We start from the raw sequence: 18,781 nt of genomic DNA, 5'->3' as shown, positions 1-18,781 counted from the left end.
TGCCTGCCCCCTGCTGAAGCTTTTTAATTCTTTGGAGACGACCAGAGACCCAGCCTTTTCATGCCCCTGTTTGGCTGCTGTTCCAACACTTCCCCCTTCCCTAAAGGGCTAGTTCAAGGAGTTTTTGTTTTGGTTGGTTTTACGTTTGAAGTTTTTGCATCTAATTAACGTTGGGGGGGAAAAGGCAAACAAATACTTGAAGAAGTTAAAAATGTTTGAAAAGTTTGCAAAACCTTTGGCCTGTGATTCCCTGTTCTGTTCTCACTATTCTTTCTAAAATAGTAAATGTAATCCACAATGTGACAGTCCTCATTAATTTGCGCTTTTTTTCAAGATTTATTTATTTTATTGGGAAGGCAGATGTACAGAGAGAAGGAGAGACAAAGAGGAAGATCTTCCATCCAATGGTTCACTCCCCAAGTAGCCGCAACGGCCAGTGCTGCGCCGATCCAAAGCCAGGAGCCAGGAACTTCTTTCTGGATCTCCCAAGTGGGTGCAGGGTCCCAAGGCTTTGGGGCATCCTTGACTGCTTTCCCAGGCCACAAGCAGGGAGCAGGATGGGAAGTGGAGCTGCTGGGATTAGAACCGGCACTCATATGGGATCCCCGGGCATTCAAGGCAAGGACCTTAACGATTACGCTATCGTGCTGGGCCCATTAATTTGCTTTTTTTAATGATGTATTTTATTTATTTGAAAGAGTTATAGAGACCAAGGGGAAGACACAGAGTGAGTGGGCTCCATCTACTGGTTCACTCTACAGATAGCCTCAATGGCCAGGGCTGGGCCATGCAGAATGCAGGGTCAGGAAGTGGTTCCGGGTCTCCCGTGTGGGTGGAAGGAACCCAGGTGCTTGGTCCGCCTTGCACTGCTTTCCTGGGAAACACTACAGGAGCTAAATAAGAAGCAGAGCAGGCGGGAATTGAACCTCTATGTGGGACCCCAGCACTGCAGGCAGCAGCTTTATCCCTATGCCACAACGACTTCAATGTATTCTTTATAAGGTAGGGACAAACAACACCCACTTTGAAACATTCTGAATCCCTACTAGGTGGGCATTTTCCTGAATGTTGGCCCTTCTTGTCATATTAAATGGAGACCCTCGTGATTCTGTTGGCAACCTCAGGGTAGGGAACAAGTGTCACCGCATTCACTAGGTCAGACCTGAACAGCAGCTGACCTGAGTCTTAACAAAACACCTTGCAATCCCCCTGGGACATGAGAACATGGGGGGCTTACAAGCAGCTACTAACAGGCCCTGTTTTCCAAGGAGGCTTACAGGAGGCACTTGTTCATTGCTTCCTGGGTTCTGGTGAGGCTTTCGGTCCCCCTCCCCTGGGACCACAGTTGTAGACCACAGAAAGACCTAACTGCAGTATGGCTGTAACCCTGAGAGTTGGCAATTCTTGTTGCAGTCATCTGACCACATTGTTTTGGTGTCATTTTGGTGTGTGACAAAAGCACACGCATGAGTAGCCGGCATCTGGCTATGTCCTTTTTTTTTTTTAAGATTTATTTTTATTGGGAAGGCAGATTTATGGAGAGAAGGAGCTGCAGATAGAAAGATCTTCCATCCTCTGGTTCACTCCCCAAGTGGCCACAACGACCAGAGCTGAGCTGATCCACAGTCAAGTGCCTGGAGCCTCCTTTGGGTCTCCCACATGGGTGCAGGGTGCCAAGGCTTTGGGCCATCCTCTACTGCCTTCCAAGTCCACAAGCAGGGAGCTAGATGGGAAATGAACACCTCAAACATGGAACCAGCACCCATATCGGATTCTGGCACGTGCAAGGCAAGGATTTAGATGCTGGTCATTGCATTGAGCCCACTTATGTATTTCAATCTTGCATTGTTACCAAAATTATATACCCATTAATGAATGGTCAAACAATGGATATCTACCTCTCCAGAGAGCTTGATACATATAAAATGAAGATCTAATTATCTTAACTTTGCCTTCTAGTTAGAGGCAGACCATGCAGATTTACCGCACTTCAATAAGGTAGCTAGCTGAGAGGGAAGGCAGGCACCCAAGACAGAGGAGTGAGGTGAGAACAGTTTGCATACTGCAGAAAAGCGCAGACCTTCAGATGTGAGGTTACCAAACCCCACCCGTGAGCCACCTTTCCTAGCATTCTCAAGCTTTCAGATCCAAAGTATCTCCCTTTAGGCACTTTGCATATAGTATTATAACATTTCTATTCTAGCAAATAGGTGTAATGCCCCAGGAATCTGTGTTGCCAGGAACTGAAAACAAAGCCCTGGTAGATGTTGGCATCTTCCACATAAAGCTCTCCCCTTTCAACTGCTAACATAACCAGATCTGTGGGATTTGGAAAGGAAGGCAACAACATTATTACCTGGCTATGGGTAATATGGGCTATGGGTAATTCTTTTTTTTTTAATTTCATTTGTCTAATTTATTGACATAAAGTTGCTCATAATATTTTCAAAATCTTATTATTATAAAAGAGTTACAGAAAGGGAGAGGGAGAGACAGAGAATCTTCCATCCACTAATTCACTCTCCAAATGGCTACAACTGCCAGGGCTGAGCGAGGTTGAACCTGGGGTCCAGGAGCTTCTTCTGAGTCTCCCACATAGGTGCAGGGGCACAAGCTGGGCCATCTTCCACTGCTTTAACAATCGCATTAGTAGGTGGCTGGATCAGAAATGGAGCATCAGGGACACAAATCGGTGCCCATATGGGTTACTGGCACTGCAGGCAAAGACTTCACTTACTGTACCACAGCACCAGCTCCTTCAGTGGTATTTTAAAACTTTAATTTCCAGTTCATTTCAGTATATATTTGTAAGTTGATTTTTGTGTGCTAGCTTTTGCTGCAGACTGAATGCTCATGTCTCCCCAACATCCTTGTGTTGAAACCCTAATGTAATGGAATTAGAGGGTGGAACTTTGGAAAGATAATTTGATCATGAAGTATATGGAACTAATGGGGTATCCAAGACAGTTGATGATGATGATGATGATGTGTGTGTGTGATATGAGGATACAGTGAAAGGAATCCCTCTACAAAATAGGAAGAGGCCTTCACCAGAGACTGAATTAAGTGGAAATTGACCTTGAACTTCCAACCTAGACTGAGTAAGGCAACTTCATATCCTGCAATCTTGTTAAAAACCCATTATTACCCACTAGGGTCTCTGTCGGTAGATTCAGAGCGATTTCTTGTGCTGACAGTCATGTCATCTGCAAATATGGAAATTCTGGTTTTAAACTTCCAATTTGTACAGTGCTTCCTGTACGATTTTGAAGGGGCCTATAAAGAGTCAGCGTCCTTTCTTTCATCCTCATCTTAGGAGGCAAAGTATTCATTCTCCCAAGATCAAGAATGATAGCAACGCCAGTTCTTAAATGGATGTTGTTTATCCATTTGAGGAGCTTCCCTTATCACAATTAGTTGTTGAATTTTGTCAAATACTTTTTCTACATGAACTAATGCAATCATGTGTTTATTTCTCTTTTTATGGATTATCTAGATTGATTCTTGAATACTGAGTCAACCTTACAGTCCTAGGGATAAAGCCAACTTTGTCCTAGTATTTCATTCTTTTTATGGATTGCTGAATTTAGTTCGCTGATATTTTCTGGAGAATTTTTGTGCCTACGCATGTGAAGCTTTTTGGACCATGGTTTTCTTAAGTCATCCTTCTTTGTTTTCAGATTCTTTTGTCACTGTTTCTTCTATCATCTTGATTCTTTTGAATCTAATTGGTAAATGATTTATTTTTCTTGTATTTTTTTAGTAATGAAACTTCCATTAGATTTATTATACATTCTACTTCTCTATTGCTTCCTTTTTATTATTATTATTGTAAAGGCAGATTTATGGAGATAAGGAGAAAGATCTTCCATCTACTGGTTCACTCCCCAAATGGTCTCAATAGCCAAAACTGAACTGATCTGAAGCCAGGAGCCAGGAGCTCCTTCTGAGTCTCCCACATGGGCACAGGGTCCCAAGGCACTGGGCCGTCCTCTAATGCTTTCCCAGGCCACAAGCAGGGAGCTGGATGGGACGTGGGGCCACCGGGATTAGAACCGGCGCCCATATGGGATCTCTGTGTGTTTAAGGCAAGGACTTCAGCAGCTAGGCCACCACAACAGGTCCTCTGGGTAAATTTTTTGAAAGATTTATTTATTTTTATTGCAAAGTCAGATATACAGAGAGGAGGAGAGACAGAGAGGAAGATCTTCCGTCTCATGATTCACTCCCCAAGTGACTGTAACAGCTGATGCTGTGCCAATCTGAAGCCAGGAGCCAGGAACTTTTTCCAGGTCTCCCATGCAGGTGCAGGGTCCAAAGTCTTTGGGCTGTCCTCGACTGCTTTCCCAGGCCACAAGCAGGGCACTGGATGGGAAGCGGGGCTGCCGGGATTAGAATCTCTGCCCAATGGGATCCTGGCGTGTTCAAGGCAAGGACTTTAGCAGCTAGGCCACCACACTTGGCCCACCTCTGGTTGGTTTTAAAATTCAAAGGAGAATGTTGATTTTTGTTTGTTGGAATACGCAGTTATGCTTGTTGGCAGATCTGCACTGCAAAGACTGTGGTTCTAGTGTTAAGGTTTTCAAATTTTTCCCCATGCATCTTGGGTCTATCCTTCAGGTGTGCCACCCAGTGAGTGGGCAGGCCAGGGCCTGAGCAGAGGGCTACCCGATAACTCCACGCTCAGTGCTGTGCTCTGCTCTTCAGGGCCAGCCTAATGCATACACAGTTTGCAGGCAACTCAGACAGTTCGTGTACACCTGCAGGGGATCGCACTTGACCCCTATTCCCTTTGCGCGTTAATGCTTGCTGGCTCCCTGGAGCTTCCTTACTGATCTTTCAGCTTTAAAGCTGGGGTTTAGTTTCTCCACTGTACTATTAACTTCTCCAAAGGCATCTGCCTCCTGGTCCAAGCAGCAAGAGGACAAGATAATAAAAAGCCATGGGAGACTTTTTACAGTATGCTCCTAGCAGTAAAGCAGTTCTTATCAGAGCGAAGGGCTGCCCTTCCTCTCGGTTACAGGAGCTTTCTGTTACTATTGCTGCCACTGGGCTGCTGTTGCTGATGCTACCATAGTATCATCTGGAGGCTGGAGTAGCTCAAAAGGAAATGAAGGGAAAGCTATATGGGATTTCTCCCATTCTCTTGGACTCTGTGGAGCCCTCCTTCCTGCTCCCAGGGCCAGAAACAGACCACTTGTCATATAGCACTATGTGCACTGCTAGGTTTCAGATGAATTTACTCAAGCATAGGAGATAATAGGAAGAAAAAGACAACTCAGTGAATCGTTCATACTCTCTGGGATTTATCTTTGCCTTAGTGGGTGTTAGACGGCAGAGAAAGCTTACTTCTCCTTACCTGGAACCAAAGCCTCTCTAATTTTTGTTTTTAATTACTCCTTCTGCTGAAGTTTCTCTTTTGTTTTCCCCATAACTTTTTTTTAAAAGGATTTATTTTATTTTTATTGAAAAGTCAGATATACAGAGAGAAAACAGAGAGGAAGATCTTCCATCCACTGATTCACTCCCCAAGCGGCTGCAATGGCTGGAGCTGAGCCAATCCGAAGTCAGGAGCCTTCAGCCCCCTCCAGGTCTCCCACACGGGTTCAGGGTTCCAAGGCTTTGGGCCATCCTCGACTGTTTTCCCAGGACACAAGCAGGGAGCAGGATGGGAAGTGGGGCTGCCTGGATTAAATCTCTGCCCAATGGAATCCTGGCGCATGCAAGACAAGGACTTTATCCACTAGGCTACCGTGTCGGGCTCTCCCATAACTTTTTAAGGTGACAATGAGATAACTTATTTCTAACACTTCCCACCCCCTTCTAATTTACATGTTCAGTTCTGCTTACCTTTTTATGTGTTGCTTCATGGTGCACCACCCAGTCACAGTAACATATTGGTAGGAAGTATCATCTCCACCCTGGGCTTTATTTTTTAGAAGGAAGCAAACTTGTCCCAGAAGCAGGCTTTTTCCATCACATTCAGTTGCCTGGCTTAGTGATGTGGCCATTCCAAGAGCCAAGCCGCTTACAGAAGACTAAGATTCATGGGCCATGGATGGTTGATTTGCTATTGTTGCAGTCTAAGAATTTTTTGTGCAGAGTACTTTGAAAACGTTATAGAAATGGAATTAGAAAATAAGTTTAACTTTGGTGCAGAAAATTTTTAAAACCACGATTTTTATGAGGGAGTCTTGAAAAAGTTCATGGAAAGCACATACGAAAAAAATTTTGTGGATTTCAAATTTGGGGGAACCATAATAAGCTCACATGTGATTTCATTTGTCATGAATTTTTTACATTAGCATTTTGTGATATCATGTTATGGTATCCTCATATCCTTTTCAGAGATGTGGTTTTCAATACTGCTAATCACTAGCAAGGCAAACATCAGAATTAGAAGTAAACGGCATGTTATTTTTACATCACTGGAAATAAGAGTTCTAAGTCAAACCACTGAAACTCGAAGACCATCTTACCTGGTAATATTGTAAGCACAAATCAAATGAAATTCTAAAAACAACATCCAATTTCATTTGGAATACTTCCTTTTTCTCTGGAAATTAACCAGTCTAATGGCGGTGCTAATACCTGTGCATTTCTTTCAATATTAGCTCAATGCAGAGTAATTCTTTTAGAAAAACTAGCACTGTCCCTTAGAATGATGTGAGTGTAAATAAATCAAAGCACACAGAAACACTCCTTAAATATTCATTATATGCAATTCAAATAGCTTACTGGTGGAGCTCAGATTATTCACAGTGATACAGAATGCCAACATACAACGTTTATGGCAGCAGCTAAAGACACTTCCCTCAGAATATCTGACTTTGATTCTGCCCTGTAAGAGACTAAGAAATTCTTTCCATTAGTAAGCACTAATCCACAATACATATGCCTCTCAGCATCCAGTACATGCCTCAGATGGTTTAATACATGGATCATTCCTTTCTTTGGTTACAAAAAGAATAAGCCACAAAGACTCACATGTTTTTTAACTGGATGTATAAAAAGCTGGAGTTTTTAAAACTCCAGATGTAATATTTGTACTCACTTCTCCCTTATAATATTTATCAGTTAAGTAGAACACAGAAATTCCACATTTGTTTCTGGAATTGCTTTACACACTAGATACAGGTGGATTTTCTCAGAATGAAATATTTATCCTTTACGGGGAACCCCGCTAGACAAATACATTGTCTATGAGCCACTTCTTCCCTTCCTCTGATGACTTCCACCTCTGCCACTAGCCTCCTTTGGAGGTGACTGTACCATGACGACAAACACAGTAATAACAGGTTCTAGCAAAAATCCCTGGAAAGAGGACATTTTGTTGTACCTGTCAGAATAATTTTAGTGACATACAGGTCTGACTGAACCTGTGGTCATACTTTTAACAATTCATATCCTACAGTGAGAATCTGGATGTAAAACCTACAGACCATAATGGTTATGTCAACAACGGCTTATAACTGACTGTGGCAGACCCTTCAACTTGAACTTTAGTGATCTTTTCATGTGTACAACAGCATCAGAATCGAAAGTCTCATGACGCCTGACCCGTATTCAGGGCTGGCTTAAGCACAATGGGAATGTGAGGACCACTTAGCTATGGTTACCATGGTTAAGGACCTCCTTTTCTAGGTGTGCTGTCCCGCACTTGACAGTTACACACTGCACCTGCCGATCTTATGTGTTCCATTGGTCTTGAATCATTAAGTTTATACAAGTACCCACAGAACAGCCCTGTTTATTATGAAAACATTCCTTATGTTTAGGTTATCATCCCTTAAATACATGTAGGAAGTTCTTAATGCTTCTGTTATTTTAAAATCATATTATAAAGACTTTTCCCAACATATAAAATTGTCCTGAGCCATGAGCAGGCTTCTTGTGAGCTTTTATGAGATTATGTCCCTTTTTCAACAGCTTCCTGACAATAACCCTGGACATTCAGCCTTGGGCTTGAGGTACAGTGTCGTGGGATCCTCAGCCTTCCTCTTCATATTCTGAATCTGCTAAAGGAGACAAGTGGGGGTTTTATTTAAGTACTTAAATGTTTAACCTTTGTAATTTTGGGAGGCAGTATCTGTTTTCACATTACATATCTTCTCTCTCTAGGAATATATAGTTGATTATTTCTACTAATGATGGACACAGTAGCTATGCCTGAGAATGTCGGGGATGCTTATGGGTAGAAACCTGGTATAAGCTTTGAGAGGTGAACTGACACCACACTGCTAAGTAGAATGGCAAATGATGCTGACAAGAAATAGTCTACATTTTCTTCTCCAGCTTTTATGACCCTTAAAAGAAAACCTCAGGATTGCTAGCGCCTCATGTCTTCTCTAATTCTGAGAAAGCTTTAGCTAAGTGCTTCGGTTCCCTGGTGGCACAGACGAGACCTCTCCTTAGTGTGTCGCTTCCTGTGTCTGAGAAGGTTTGAGCTCTGACTGAAGGCTTTGCCACACTCATGACACTGGAAGGGTTTTTCCCCAGTGTGAGTTCTTTGATGCTGGATCAGAACTGCACTTCGGCTGAAAGCTTTTGCACACTTGTCACATGTGTAGGGTTTCTCTCCACTGTGGATTCTCTGATGTAAAATAAGGGCTGAGCTCTGGCTGAAGACTTTGCCACATTCATTGCACTTGTGTTGTTTTTTTCGAGAGGGGTTTTTTGGTTTGCTTTCAAATCCACCATTTTGCTCACTGCTTTCTCCACCCGCAGGACTCCGGAAGGCAGTCACAGGGAGACTGTTAGAAACATCACAGTACGGTTCTCGGCCTGAAGGAATGGTCTTTTGCCTTGAAGCCGTTTTCACACTTACAGTTGCGGTGTCTTCACCTGAAATAATAAATAAAAAAACAATGTCACCATCCCGTAATGGAGTGCTGCCTCACGTTCCAATTGCTATGCTTCTGATCCAACTCCCCGCTAATGTGCCAGGCAAGGCAGCAGACGGCCCAAGTGCTCACTTAGGCCCCTATTACCCTCATGGGGGACCTGAAAGAAGCTCCTGACTTCAGACCAGCCCAGCTCTGGCCATTGCTATCTGGGGAGTGAACCAGCAGATGGAAGATCTTTCTCTCTCTAACTCTGCCTTCCAGATAAACAAATAAATCTTTAAAAAAAAAAAAAGCACAGCAGTTCTGGACATGACTGAGGAAATAACTTGTCTAGGACTGACTATAACTACTGGGGATATTGTTCTATCTAAAGAAATGACAGAAATGAAGGGACCCACAGAGGGACTAACGACAAGTGATCCTGTGGCCCTCTCAAGGCATAGTCAGGGAGATGACATAGAACAGTTAGTAATTAAATATGATATCAAGAAAATTATAGGCTTTTCAAAAAGGATTTTACATTTAAAATTTAAACTATTTAAACAGTTACCAAACAAGGAAATAAAACTAATTCTATCATTTGTTCATATATGACAATTAATCATTTATCAGTCAGTATTGGTTTAAATATAAACTATATAGTAAAGATTCCCATTTATTTTCAAAGATCTTCTTTTATTTGAAAAGTAGAGAAAGAGAGGGAGAAGGAAAGAAAGATTGCTCTGAAGTGTTGGTTCACTCGCCAAATGCCTGCAGCAGTCTGGGCTGTGCCAGGCCAGGCTGAAGCTGGGAGCCAGGAATGCATTTCCGATCTCCCATATCAATGGCAGGAACTAAATTACTTGAGCCATCACCTCTGTCTCTCAGGGTCAGAAGCCAAAGCCGGATGGAATTTGGTACTCTAACGAAGGACGCAGACGTTGCAACCACTAGGCAAAATGCTTGTTACTCAAATTCACTGGAAACATTTTTAATTTTATTTGAAAGGCAGAGAGAAAGACAGTGGTTGACTCCCTTCATGCCTGCAACAGCCCACACTGGGCAAGGCTGAGGCAAGGATGAGGCAAGGATCACCCCATCCAGGTCTCCCAGGAAGGTGGCAAAGACTCAAGCATTTGAGCCATCACAGGTGTTCTCCTATGCTGGCAGGCGTGTACTGGCAAGCTTCTGGAATCAGGAATGGAGCTGGCACTTGATACCAGGCACTCTGCCAAGGGATGTGGTAGCTTAACCACTGTTTAAATGTCTGTTCTCTAAAATCCATTTTTTGATAGCTCATAGTCTAAAGTGATTTAATGCTGAATCACTAGGATCAAAATCCTGGTGACAGTTAGTACTTGATAAGCACTAAAACAATAGAACCTTTTCTAAGATGTATCTCAGCTGGAGCCAGCACTGTGGCTTAGTGGGTTAAGCTGTTACCTGTACCGCTGGCATCCCATATGGGCACCAGTTTGAGTCCCAGATACTTTACTTCTAATCCAGCTTCCTGCTAATGTACCTGGGAAAGCAGCAGAGGATGGCCTAAGTTTTGGGGCCCCTGCACCCATGTGGAAGACCCAGAAGCAGCTCCTGGCTCCTGGGTTTGGCCAGGCCCAGCCCTGGTTGTTGCTGCCAGTTAGGAAGTGAACCAGTGAGTTGAAGATCTTTCTTTCTCAGCCTGCCTTTCAAATAAAATGAAATAAATCTTTTAGGAAAATGTATTTCAGTGCCACATTGTGTTGTAGTCTTGAAAAATGGTTGTTACACTATCATAAAATTCTGATTCTGTCTGCCCTGTATTACAAGATCCTGGGCCTTTGGATTTGTTACAATTTTCTCTTTTAAAAACAGTTGGGACTCTGGGAATACCTGCAACTGCATCGTGGTTCTTGTCAATAGCAGCACTCCCAAACCAGACTTGAAGGCTCATCACTTTGGTAGTCACCAGCTGGTGAGCCGAGATGGTTTCCTTCCACACGCCAAAACACGTCTAAACTGGAGGTGTTAAATTCTTGGTACAAGCCTCATGGGAGTAGGTATTTGTCAAGAGTTTTATGCGTATCTCTCAGTTTCTGTGCTTGTCTTTCCTATAGCTTCTTATCAGCATATTTGTGGAAAAACTCGGACCTTGATAGGCTAACCAGCCAGCCCTGAAACTGAGAATTGGTGCTACGCAGAACAAAGATCTTTGCAAGTGAGGTTTCCTTCTTAAGTGCTGCTCCCATCTCATCCTGGATGATCATCTAGGATAAGGGGCTCAAATATCACTTCATCAGGGAGACCTTCACCACTCTACACATGAGATCCTGTCCCTAGCTTCCGATTGTCTGGTTTTCATTTTTTTATTTTCCCCAGCACATATTTCTTAGTATCTGCAGTCAGACAGATGGTTATGCCAGCCATTTTGCAGTGCTTTTATAAAAGCTGAGACAGCAACAGAGGCCAACTCAGGTATGAAGGAATAGGAAACCATATTCAAAGCACGTCAGCCAGGAAAAGTCATCGCAGCAACAAAGTGAGTCGTTTTGCTGTGGGGTCCCCACAGTCACTGAGCAGTTCCATGGAAAATGACAGGGCAGAGCTGTGGTCTCCAGTCTATACTTGGATCCCCGCAGAACAGAATGCGGAACAGAAGAGGCACGCCTGAGGCCGGGCCAGAGGCCTGTGGCTGGGGCAGTCCGCTGCTGCCTCAGTGTGGGTGTGTTTTCTGTTTATGTATTGGGACTCCACACAAGACTTTATTAGAGGAAAAATGTTTGAAAACCCTGATGGGGATGGTGTCAAGATTTTAAAACAGCTGAAGACTTTGTAAGAATCGATATCAAAGAAACACAGTTAGTCAGAGTGGAATTTCCCAGAGTCAGGAGGAGGTGAGAGGGGACATGGTGAGTCCCGTGCTGGGCTTAGACCCCTCTCCCACAGGACCTGAACTGTGCACCTCACCATTTTGTCTGAAGGACTGCACTTCCCATGGGGCCCATGGGAGCTCCTGCCTCCCAGACTCACAGCTGGCCACTTGGGAACTGCAGAGGGGCTTCCCAAGGCACCGGCTCCTCTCCACTCAGGTCCTTCCTTTGTCCAAAAAGTAAGACCTGGAAAAAAAGATAACAAAGGCTGAAGAAGGGAACTTGAGGGTACTATCACAAAGAGGACACTGTATAGAAAACATCCTGGATGCAGGAAACAGAAGGCAGAGTACCTGGGGGCACCCAGAGCTATGGTTACCAACCTATACCTTCAGGGCCCGGCGGTGTGGCCTAGCGGCTAAAGTCCTCGCCTTGAAAGCACCGGGATCCCATATGGGCGCCGGTTCTAATCCCGGCAGCTCCACTTCCCATCCAGCTCCCTGCTTGTGGCCTGGGAAGGCAGTTGAGGATGGCCCAATGCATTGGGACACTGCACCCGCGTGGGAGACCCGGAGGAGGTTCCAGGTTCCCCGCTTCGGATTGGTGCGCACTGGCCCGTTGCGGCTCATTTGTGGAGTGAGTCATCGGAGGGAAGATCTTCCTCTCTGTCTCTCCTCCTCTCTGTATATCTGGCTGTAATAAAATGAATAAATCTTTTTTAAAAAAAATCAAACCAACCTATACCTTCAGCTGCTCCAAGTGGGAATGCAATTCAGGAAGCTTCCCCCTTGCTGGTACATCCCTGCTCTTGACCTGGCCCGGCTGGTTATTCATCACCCACGGACACCTTCTTACCTGCTCTGTCTGCCTGTCAAACTCTCTCTCCACTTCCTCCAGCAGGGTCACGGCCTCCTCTCCACTGGCTGGCTGACGCTCGTGCACCCAGCTCTGCAGCTCCTCCGGCAGGATGGCCAGGAACTGCTCCAGCACCAGCAGCTCCAGGATCTGCTGCTTGGTGTGCACCTCGGGCCTCAGCCAGCGCTGGCAGAGCTCGCGGAGCCGGTCCAGAGCCTCCCGGGGCCCTGTGGAGTCGGAGTAAGCGAACTGCCTGAAGTGCTGGCGGAAGGTGTCTGGGCTGTAGCTGCTGCTGCTGCGGGGAAGTCCAGAGTCGGGCTCACAGGCCAGCTCTTCCTCTTCCATCTTCACCACCGGAACTCCATCGGGCTCTTGGGAAGTCTGCAGGGGGAGGACTGTCGACTCTTTCCCTTTTGCAGACATTTTGACGGGCACAAGACTGCTAATCTCTAACCCACAAGGTGGTGGCGCTCTCCTGATGGACACTCCTTAAACACAGTGAAACAAATGGAAAGAAGATAAAGGACCAAAGCTTCTTAGAACAAAACGACTAAGAACAACATATGGCTGTAGAGAAAGAACCAGTATTAATCTAAACATACATCACCCTTTCTTTTTTAAAATTGTTATTTTAATTATGTTTACATAGCTGATCCGGGTGGGAAGGATCAAGGATCAGGGGAAAGTGGGCAAGACTATTGTTTACACGTGTTCTTTTTGTCTCTGGGGAAGGAGGATACAATCGGACAGACCATGCCCAGACCAAACCACCCCTTCGAGGACAGCTTCCTCTAAGAGAACCAGAAAGCTAGGGCTCAAGTGATTTCCAATTTATTCTGCAAACCACACCCATGAGGCTAACTAAACAGGAGCCAGAAGCTCTCAGAGAACAGAGAGGAGGGGAGCCCGAGGAAAGCCACCACCATGGAGCAGGTTAAAGAACCATTTAGCTCGGGCCCGGCAGCGTAGCCTAGCGGCTAAAGTCCTCGCCTTGAAAGCCCCGGGATCTACTCAGCTATTAAAAAAAACAAAATGCAGTTCTTTGTGGCCAAATGGGCCAAACTGGAAACCATAATGCTAAGGGAAATGAGCCAATCCCAAAGGGTTAGATACCACAAGTTCGCCTTAATTTAAGAAGATATGATGTTATGCATAACATGTCATGTTATGGATGTTATGTCATATGTAGTATATAAACTAAAATGGAAATGTGAATGGGGTGGTCACAGAATGTGGTTAAGAAATCGCATTTATGGGCCCGGCGGCGTGGCCTAGCGGCTAAAGTCCTCACCTTGAAAGCCCCGGGATCCCATATGGGCGCCGGTTCTAATCCCGGCAGCTCCACTTCCCATCCAGCTCCCTGCTTGTGGCCTGGGAAAGCAGTTGAGGACGGCCCAATGCATTGGGACCCTGCACCCGCGTGGGAGACCCGGAAGAGGTTCCAGGTTCCCGGCTTCGGATCGGCGCGCATCGGCCCGTTGCGGCTCACTTGGGGAGTGAAATATCGGACGGAAGATCTTCCTCTCTGTCTCTCCTCCTCTGTGTATATCTGGCTGTAATAAAAAATGAATAAAATCTTTAAAAAAAAAAAAAAAAAAAAAAAGAAATCGCATTTATTTTTAACATGTTGCTGCTCAATACTATGTCAATTAATTCCATAACGATGTTAATTATTGCTGATAATATGTTAGTGCTTTTATTTGATCGGCATGATACTCTGCTGGCTCTGCCCTCAGACCAGAGAGGGTCTCCCCAATAAGTAGTTGGACTTGACTGGACTATAAGATGCTGGACTCTATGCTTGGCATATGCTTGCTAAGAGGGAATCTCAACTGAACTTGAACTATGGTTACGCAACAGGGTGGTGGAACCCACCATGGGGGGGAGGGTGTGAGGAAGTAGGGGGAGAATCCCAGTTCCTATGAAATTACAACACAATGTAATTAATGAATAAATTTAATAATAAATAAATAAATAAATAAATAAATAAATAAATAAAAAGAAAGCCCCGGGATCCCATATGGGTGCTGGTTCTAATCCCGGCAGCTCCACTTCCCATCCAGCTCCCTGCTTGTGGCCTGGGAAAGCAGCTGAGGACGGCCCAAGGTTTTGGGACCCTGCACCCACTTGGGAGACCCGGAAGAGTTTCCTGGCTCCCAGCTTCGGATCGGCACTCACCGGCCTGTTGCGGCTCACTTGGGGAGTGAATCATCGGAGGGAAGATCTTCCTCTCTGTCTCTCCTCCTCTCTGTATATCCGGCTTTCCAATAATAATAAAATCTTTAAAAAAAAAAAAAAAAAAAAGAACCATTTAGCTCTATCTAGTTGGCCACAAAGCAGGCAAAGAAATACCCTCGTGAGAGAAGTACTTTTGTGAAGAATTTTTTTCAATTTTCACTGTTCAAATTGTATTATTGGATATTAAAGGAATAATTCAAAACCAAAAGCAGTGGCATATTTCTCCATCTTAATGATTCCTAATTTTATTTATTTATTTATTTTTGGAAAGTCAGATTCACAAAGAGAAGGAGAGACAAAGATCTTCTGTCCAGTGGTTCACTCCCCAAGTGGCCACAATGCCCAGAGCTGAGCCAATCCGAAGCCAGGAGCCAGGAGCTTCCACCAGGTCTCCTACGTGGGGCAGGGTCCCAAGGCTTTGGGCCGTCCTCTAATGCCTTCCCAGGCCACAAGCAGGAAGCTGTATGGGAAGAGGAGCAGCCGGGACACAAACCGGCACCTCTGTGGCACCCTGGCGCTGCGCCAGGCCCCAGTGATTCCTGTTTTTCCACTTCCTTCTACTTCAATCTGTAATACCTACACTTGAGTCATTTTGGGGTGGTTTCTGATTTTCACTATTACAACACCGCTGGATGACACATTTGCATGAATGACACTTGTTTTCTCCTTCAGGCATGTTTTAAGGTCTCTGTTTAATGGGGTCAAAGGAGACTGGCCAGTTCTATCTTGTTATATGCTATCAATTTAATTGCAAAAAAAAAAAAAAAAAAAAGAGGGAGTTGAGGGCCTGTGGCTGGCATCCGATCTGCCCACTTCTTCCAGTCCTGGCTGCTACTGCTCTGATCCAGCTCCCTGCTAATGCTCCTGGGGAAACAACAGAAGACAGTCCTAGTGCATGGGCCCCTGACACCCATGGGGAAACCCAGATGGAGCTCCAGACTCCTGGATTGGCCTGGTCAGACCCCAGCTGTTGTAGCCATTTAGAGAGTGAACCACCAAACGGAAGACGTCTCTTCCTCTCAAATTCTGCTTTTCAAATAAATAAGTACATTTAAAAAAAATCACAAAAAAGACTATCAATTCACAATGTTTCTTTTTAAAGATTTATTTATTTTTATTGCAAAGTCAGATATACAGAGAAAAGGAGAGACAGAGAGAAAGATCTTCTGTCCGATGATTCACTCCCCAAGTGACCACAACGGCTGATGCTGTGCCGATCCGAAGTCAGGAGCCAGGAGCTCCTCCGGGTCTCCCATGTGGGTCAGGGTCCCAAAGTCTTGGCCCGTCCTTGACTGCTTTCCCAGGCCACAAGCAGGGAGCTGGATGGGGAGTGGGGCCACCGGGATTAGAACCGGAGACCATATGGGATCCCGGTGCGTTTAAGGCAAGGACTTTAGCCACTAGGCCAATACGCCAGGCCCAAATTCACAATGCTAACAGCAACACAGTGATGTGTCAGGGGAATGACATACCCACCAATTAGTTTATTAGTATTCCCTGTTAATCACTTACCTTAGTAGCACGTATCATATGTATCACTAGTAACGATGGCAACCAAACATTTAAAATTGGGCCATGGTACGTAATATATTTGTACAAGTTCAACAAACGATAATTTTAAACGCTCATCTCTGACCTAAGTTTTCCTTGTTATGCAGCTTGCCATCGGATACTTTCTCTCTTCACCAGGCACTGTTCCAGGCACTGTTGATACCGGGTAAACAGCATGAAGTCTGTGCCTTCAGAACACTCACATTACCGAGTGACACCATCTTAGCCAGCCACACGCTATGATGCGAACAGCAGGAAGCACATATAAAATTCATGTGGTATCAAGCACTATTCTAAACATTAGTAAGAGCCCATGTAGGTCTTCATAAAAGCCATGGGGTTTATTCTTTTCCCCATATTGCGATAATGAATCCTTGCCAACACGGTGGTCACCATGGTGGCCAACAACAGGGCGGGCAGGGCTGCAGCCAGTCCAGGCTGTAGGGCGAGAGGCCAGAGACAGGTGAGACCTCTCTGCCGACCCCTGTTCAGTGCCCTGCCTGCTCAAAGCAGGCCAGACACACACTGGGGACCACCTGAGAACCCGGAATTTCTGCTGGAGCCCACGGCATGCCTGGAAGACATGGGAGGGAGTCTGAAGCCAAAGCAGCCTTCTGGACACCAGCAGCACAAACTGTGGGACCCCATACCTGCGCTCCCGCTACCCGGCACGTCCCCCAGAAATGAAAGAGGTCTCCAGCACGTAGCTGAGAAGAGGCCCGAGCTTTTCACCAGCCCTCCTGCTCCGGAGGCAGGCTGCTCTCTAGGGTGGCCGAGGCCTCCGCGAGCCGGCGGGTCTAGGGACGGGCCTTGGCCAGCGGAGGGGACAGGTGGAGCGGGTCACCGGGGTGCCGAGGTCCAAGGTCGTCCCCCGCACCCTTGTTCCATCCCCACAGGCCGCCACTTTTGCCGACGGCCTAGGGGCCTGAACGAGACCTGGATTCTCACCTTCCAGTCTGGAAGGACGGACCCTGCGCAGTCCCAGGAAAAGTGAACGGCCGGAAGTCGCTTCCGGTCCTGGCGGGGACTGGGAGGTGAGGGGGGGGGGGGGTAGGAGGCCCGCGCGCAGGAGCGGTTGCCAAGGAGACGCGCCGCGGCGAAGGGGAGGGCCTGGGGTCAGCCCTCTGCAGACGGGAACCCGGCCACTGGGTGCCGTGGTTCAATTCGCCAGCCTTGATACTTTTCAAAAGTGCTTTTACATACAGTATTTCGTTAATTTTCTTTAACCCCATAAAGTTACTCCATCTCACATAAGTTAAAAAAAGGTCACTTGCCCACCATGGCAAGAGGGAAGACGGGTGCACTTCCTACCTTGGGTACAGTTTCTCTTTGATACCAGCGTGCCAGATATTGGCATTTAAAGGAACATGTGTGGCATACTCCAACCCCACGTTCTTTCACAGGGTTGCCTGAAGACCCCACATACAGATATTGTCATCCGTACATACGCTTGTATTTCCTCAGATAGTGTTTATTAACTTGAAAGGGAGAGAGAGAAAGAAACAGGGATCATATACTGGTTCCATATACTGGTTCACTCTCCAGTGCGTGCAAGGGCAGGAGCTGAACCTGTCCTAAACCGGGGCCTGGACCTGAGTGTGTGTCTTGGCCTCTCCCACCTGGAAGCAGGGGCCCAGTTATTTGACTTAGTCCACTGCTTTCCCAGGTGGATTGGCTAGGCAATGGAATACAAAACAAAGTTGCTGGAACTCAAACCCACATTCCAATATGGAGGAGAGGACTCTGTTGGTATTTTAGTTGATCTAATATTTTAAATTGAATTAATTCTCACTATGACAATTTTAGTTTCATACTTTTTTTTTTTAAATCTAGGGGTGGGTGCTTGGCCTACAGTAGTGAAGACACCAATTAGGATGTCCACACGCCACCTCTGAGTGCTGGGTTAGAGTCCTGGCTCTGCTCCTGTTTCTAGCTTGCTGCCAGTGCCTGCCCTGAGAGGCGCCCGCAGTAGAGACACACTGGCTCCCAGTACCGTCTGGCCACTGCACAGCCACTGTAGCACTGGGGAGTGAACCTATGAATGGAAGCCTCTCTGGCTCTATCTCTCTGCCTCTCAAACATAGAAATCATTCATTGAAACCTGCCTTCCTCACATAGCTTAGAAAATGCAAACACCTAGGAATACTGGTCCTGCATTTCCTTAGGACAGATACTTAGGACAAAATTTCATATGCCTGCTTTGGGCTGAGCATGTTTTCCGGGTTTGTCCAAGTCCTCACCTACTTTCAACTTCCATCAGCTACCTAGTTCCTACAGGTAGTTGGACTTTGTCTTTCATCAGATTCTCAAAGATGTCTATGACCCAGATCACTTGTGCAACTTCAATGTGTTTACCAATCCCTCAGGTGTCTTGTTTAAATGAACATTCTATCCAAAAGGCTTTAAGTAGAATGGAGTTTTATATTTCTTTTTCTATTGCAAAGTCAGATATACAGAGAGGAG

General features: G+C 45.7%; 1 protein-coding gene across 1 annotated transcript; it reads right to left on the bottom strand.

The window, feature by feature from the left end:
* Positions 1-8,175: 8,175 nt before the first annotated feature.
* Positions 8,176-17,340, bottom strand: LOC131482487 (zinc finger protein 396-like). The gene is given in 5 exon segments (XM_058676755.1): positions 8,176-8,844; positions 11,772-11,832; positions 11,834-11,920; positions 12,530-13,017; positions 17,267-17,340. Coding segments are annotated over 4 exon segments (1,050 nt in total). The 5' UTR covers positions 12,953-13,017; positions 17,267-17,340; the 3' UTR covers positions 8,176-8,365.
* Positions 17,341-18,781: the final 1,441 nt, after the last annotated feature.

The sequence above is a fragment of the Ochotona princeps genome, chromosome 18 (genome assembly GCF_030435755.1).
Source record: "Ochotona princeps isolate mOchPri1 chromosome 18, mOchPri1.hap1, whole genome shotgun sequence".
Classification (NCBI taxonomy): Eukaryota; Metazoa; Chordata; class Mammalia; order Lagomorpha; family Ochotonidae; genus Ochotona; species Ochotona princeps.
Note: the sequence above shows the minus strand (reverse complement) of the source record. Positions and strands in the feature narration are given on the sequence as shown.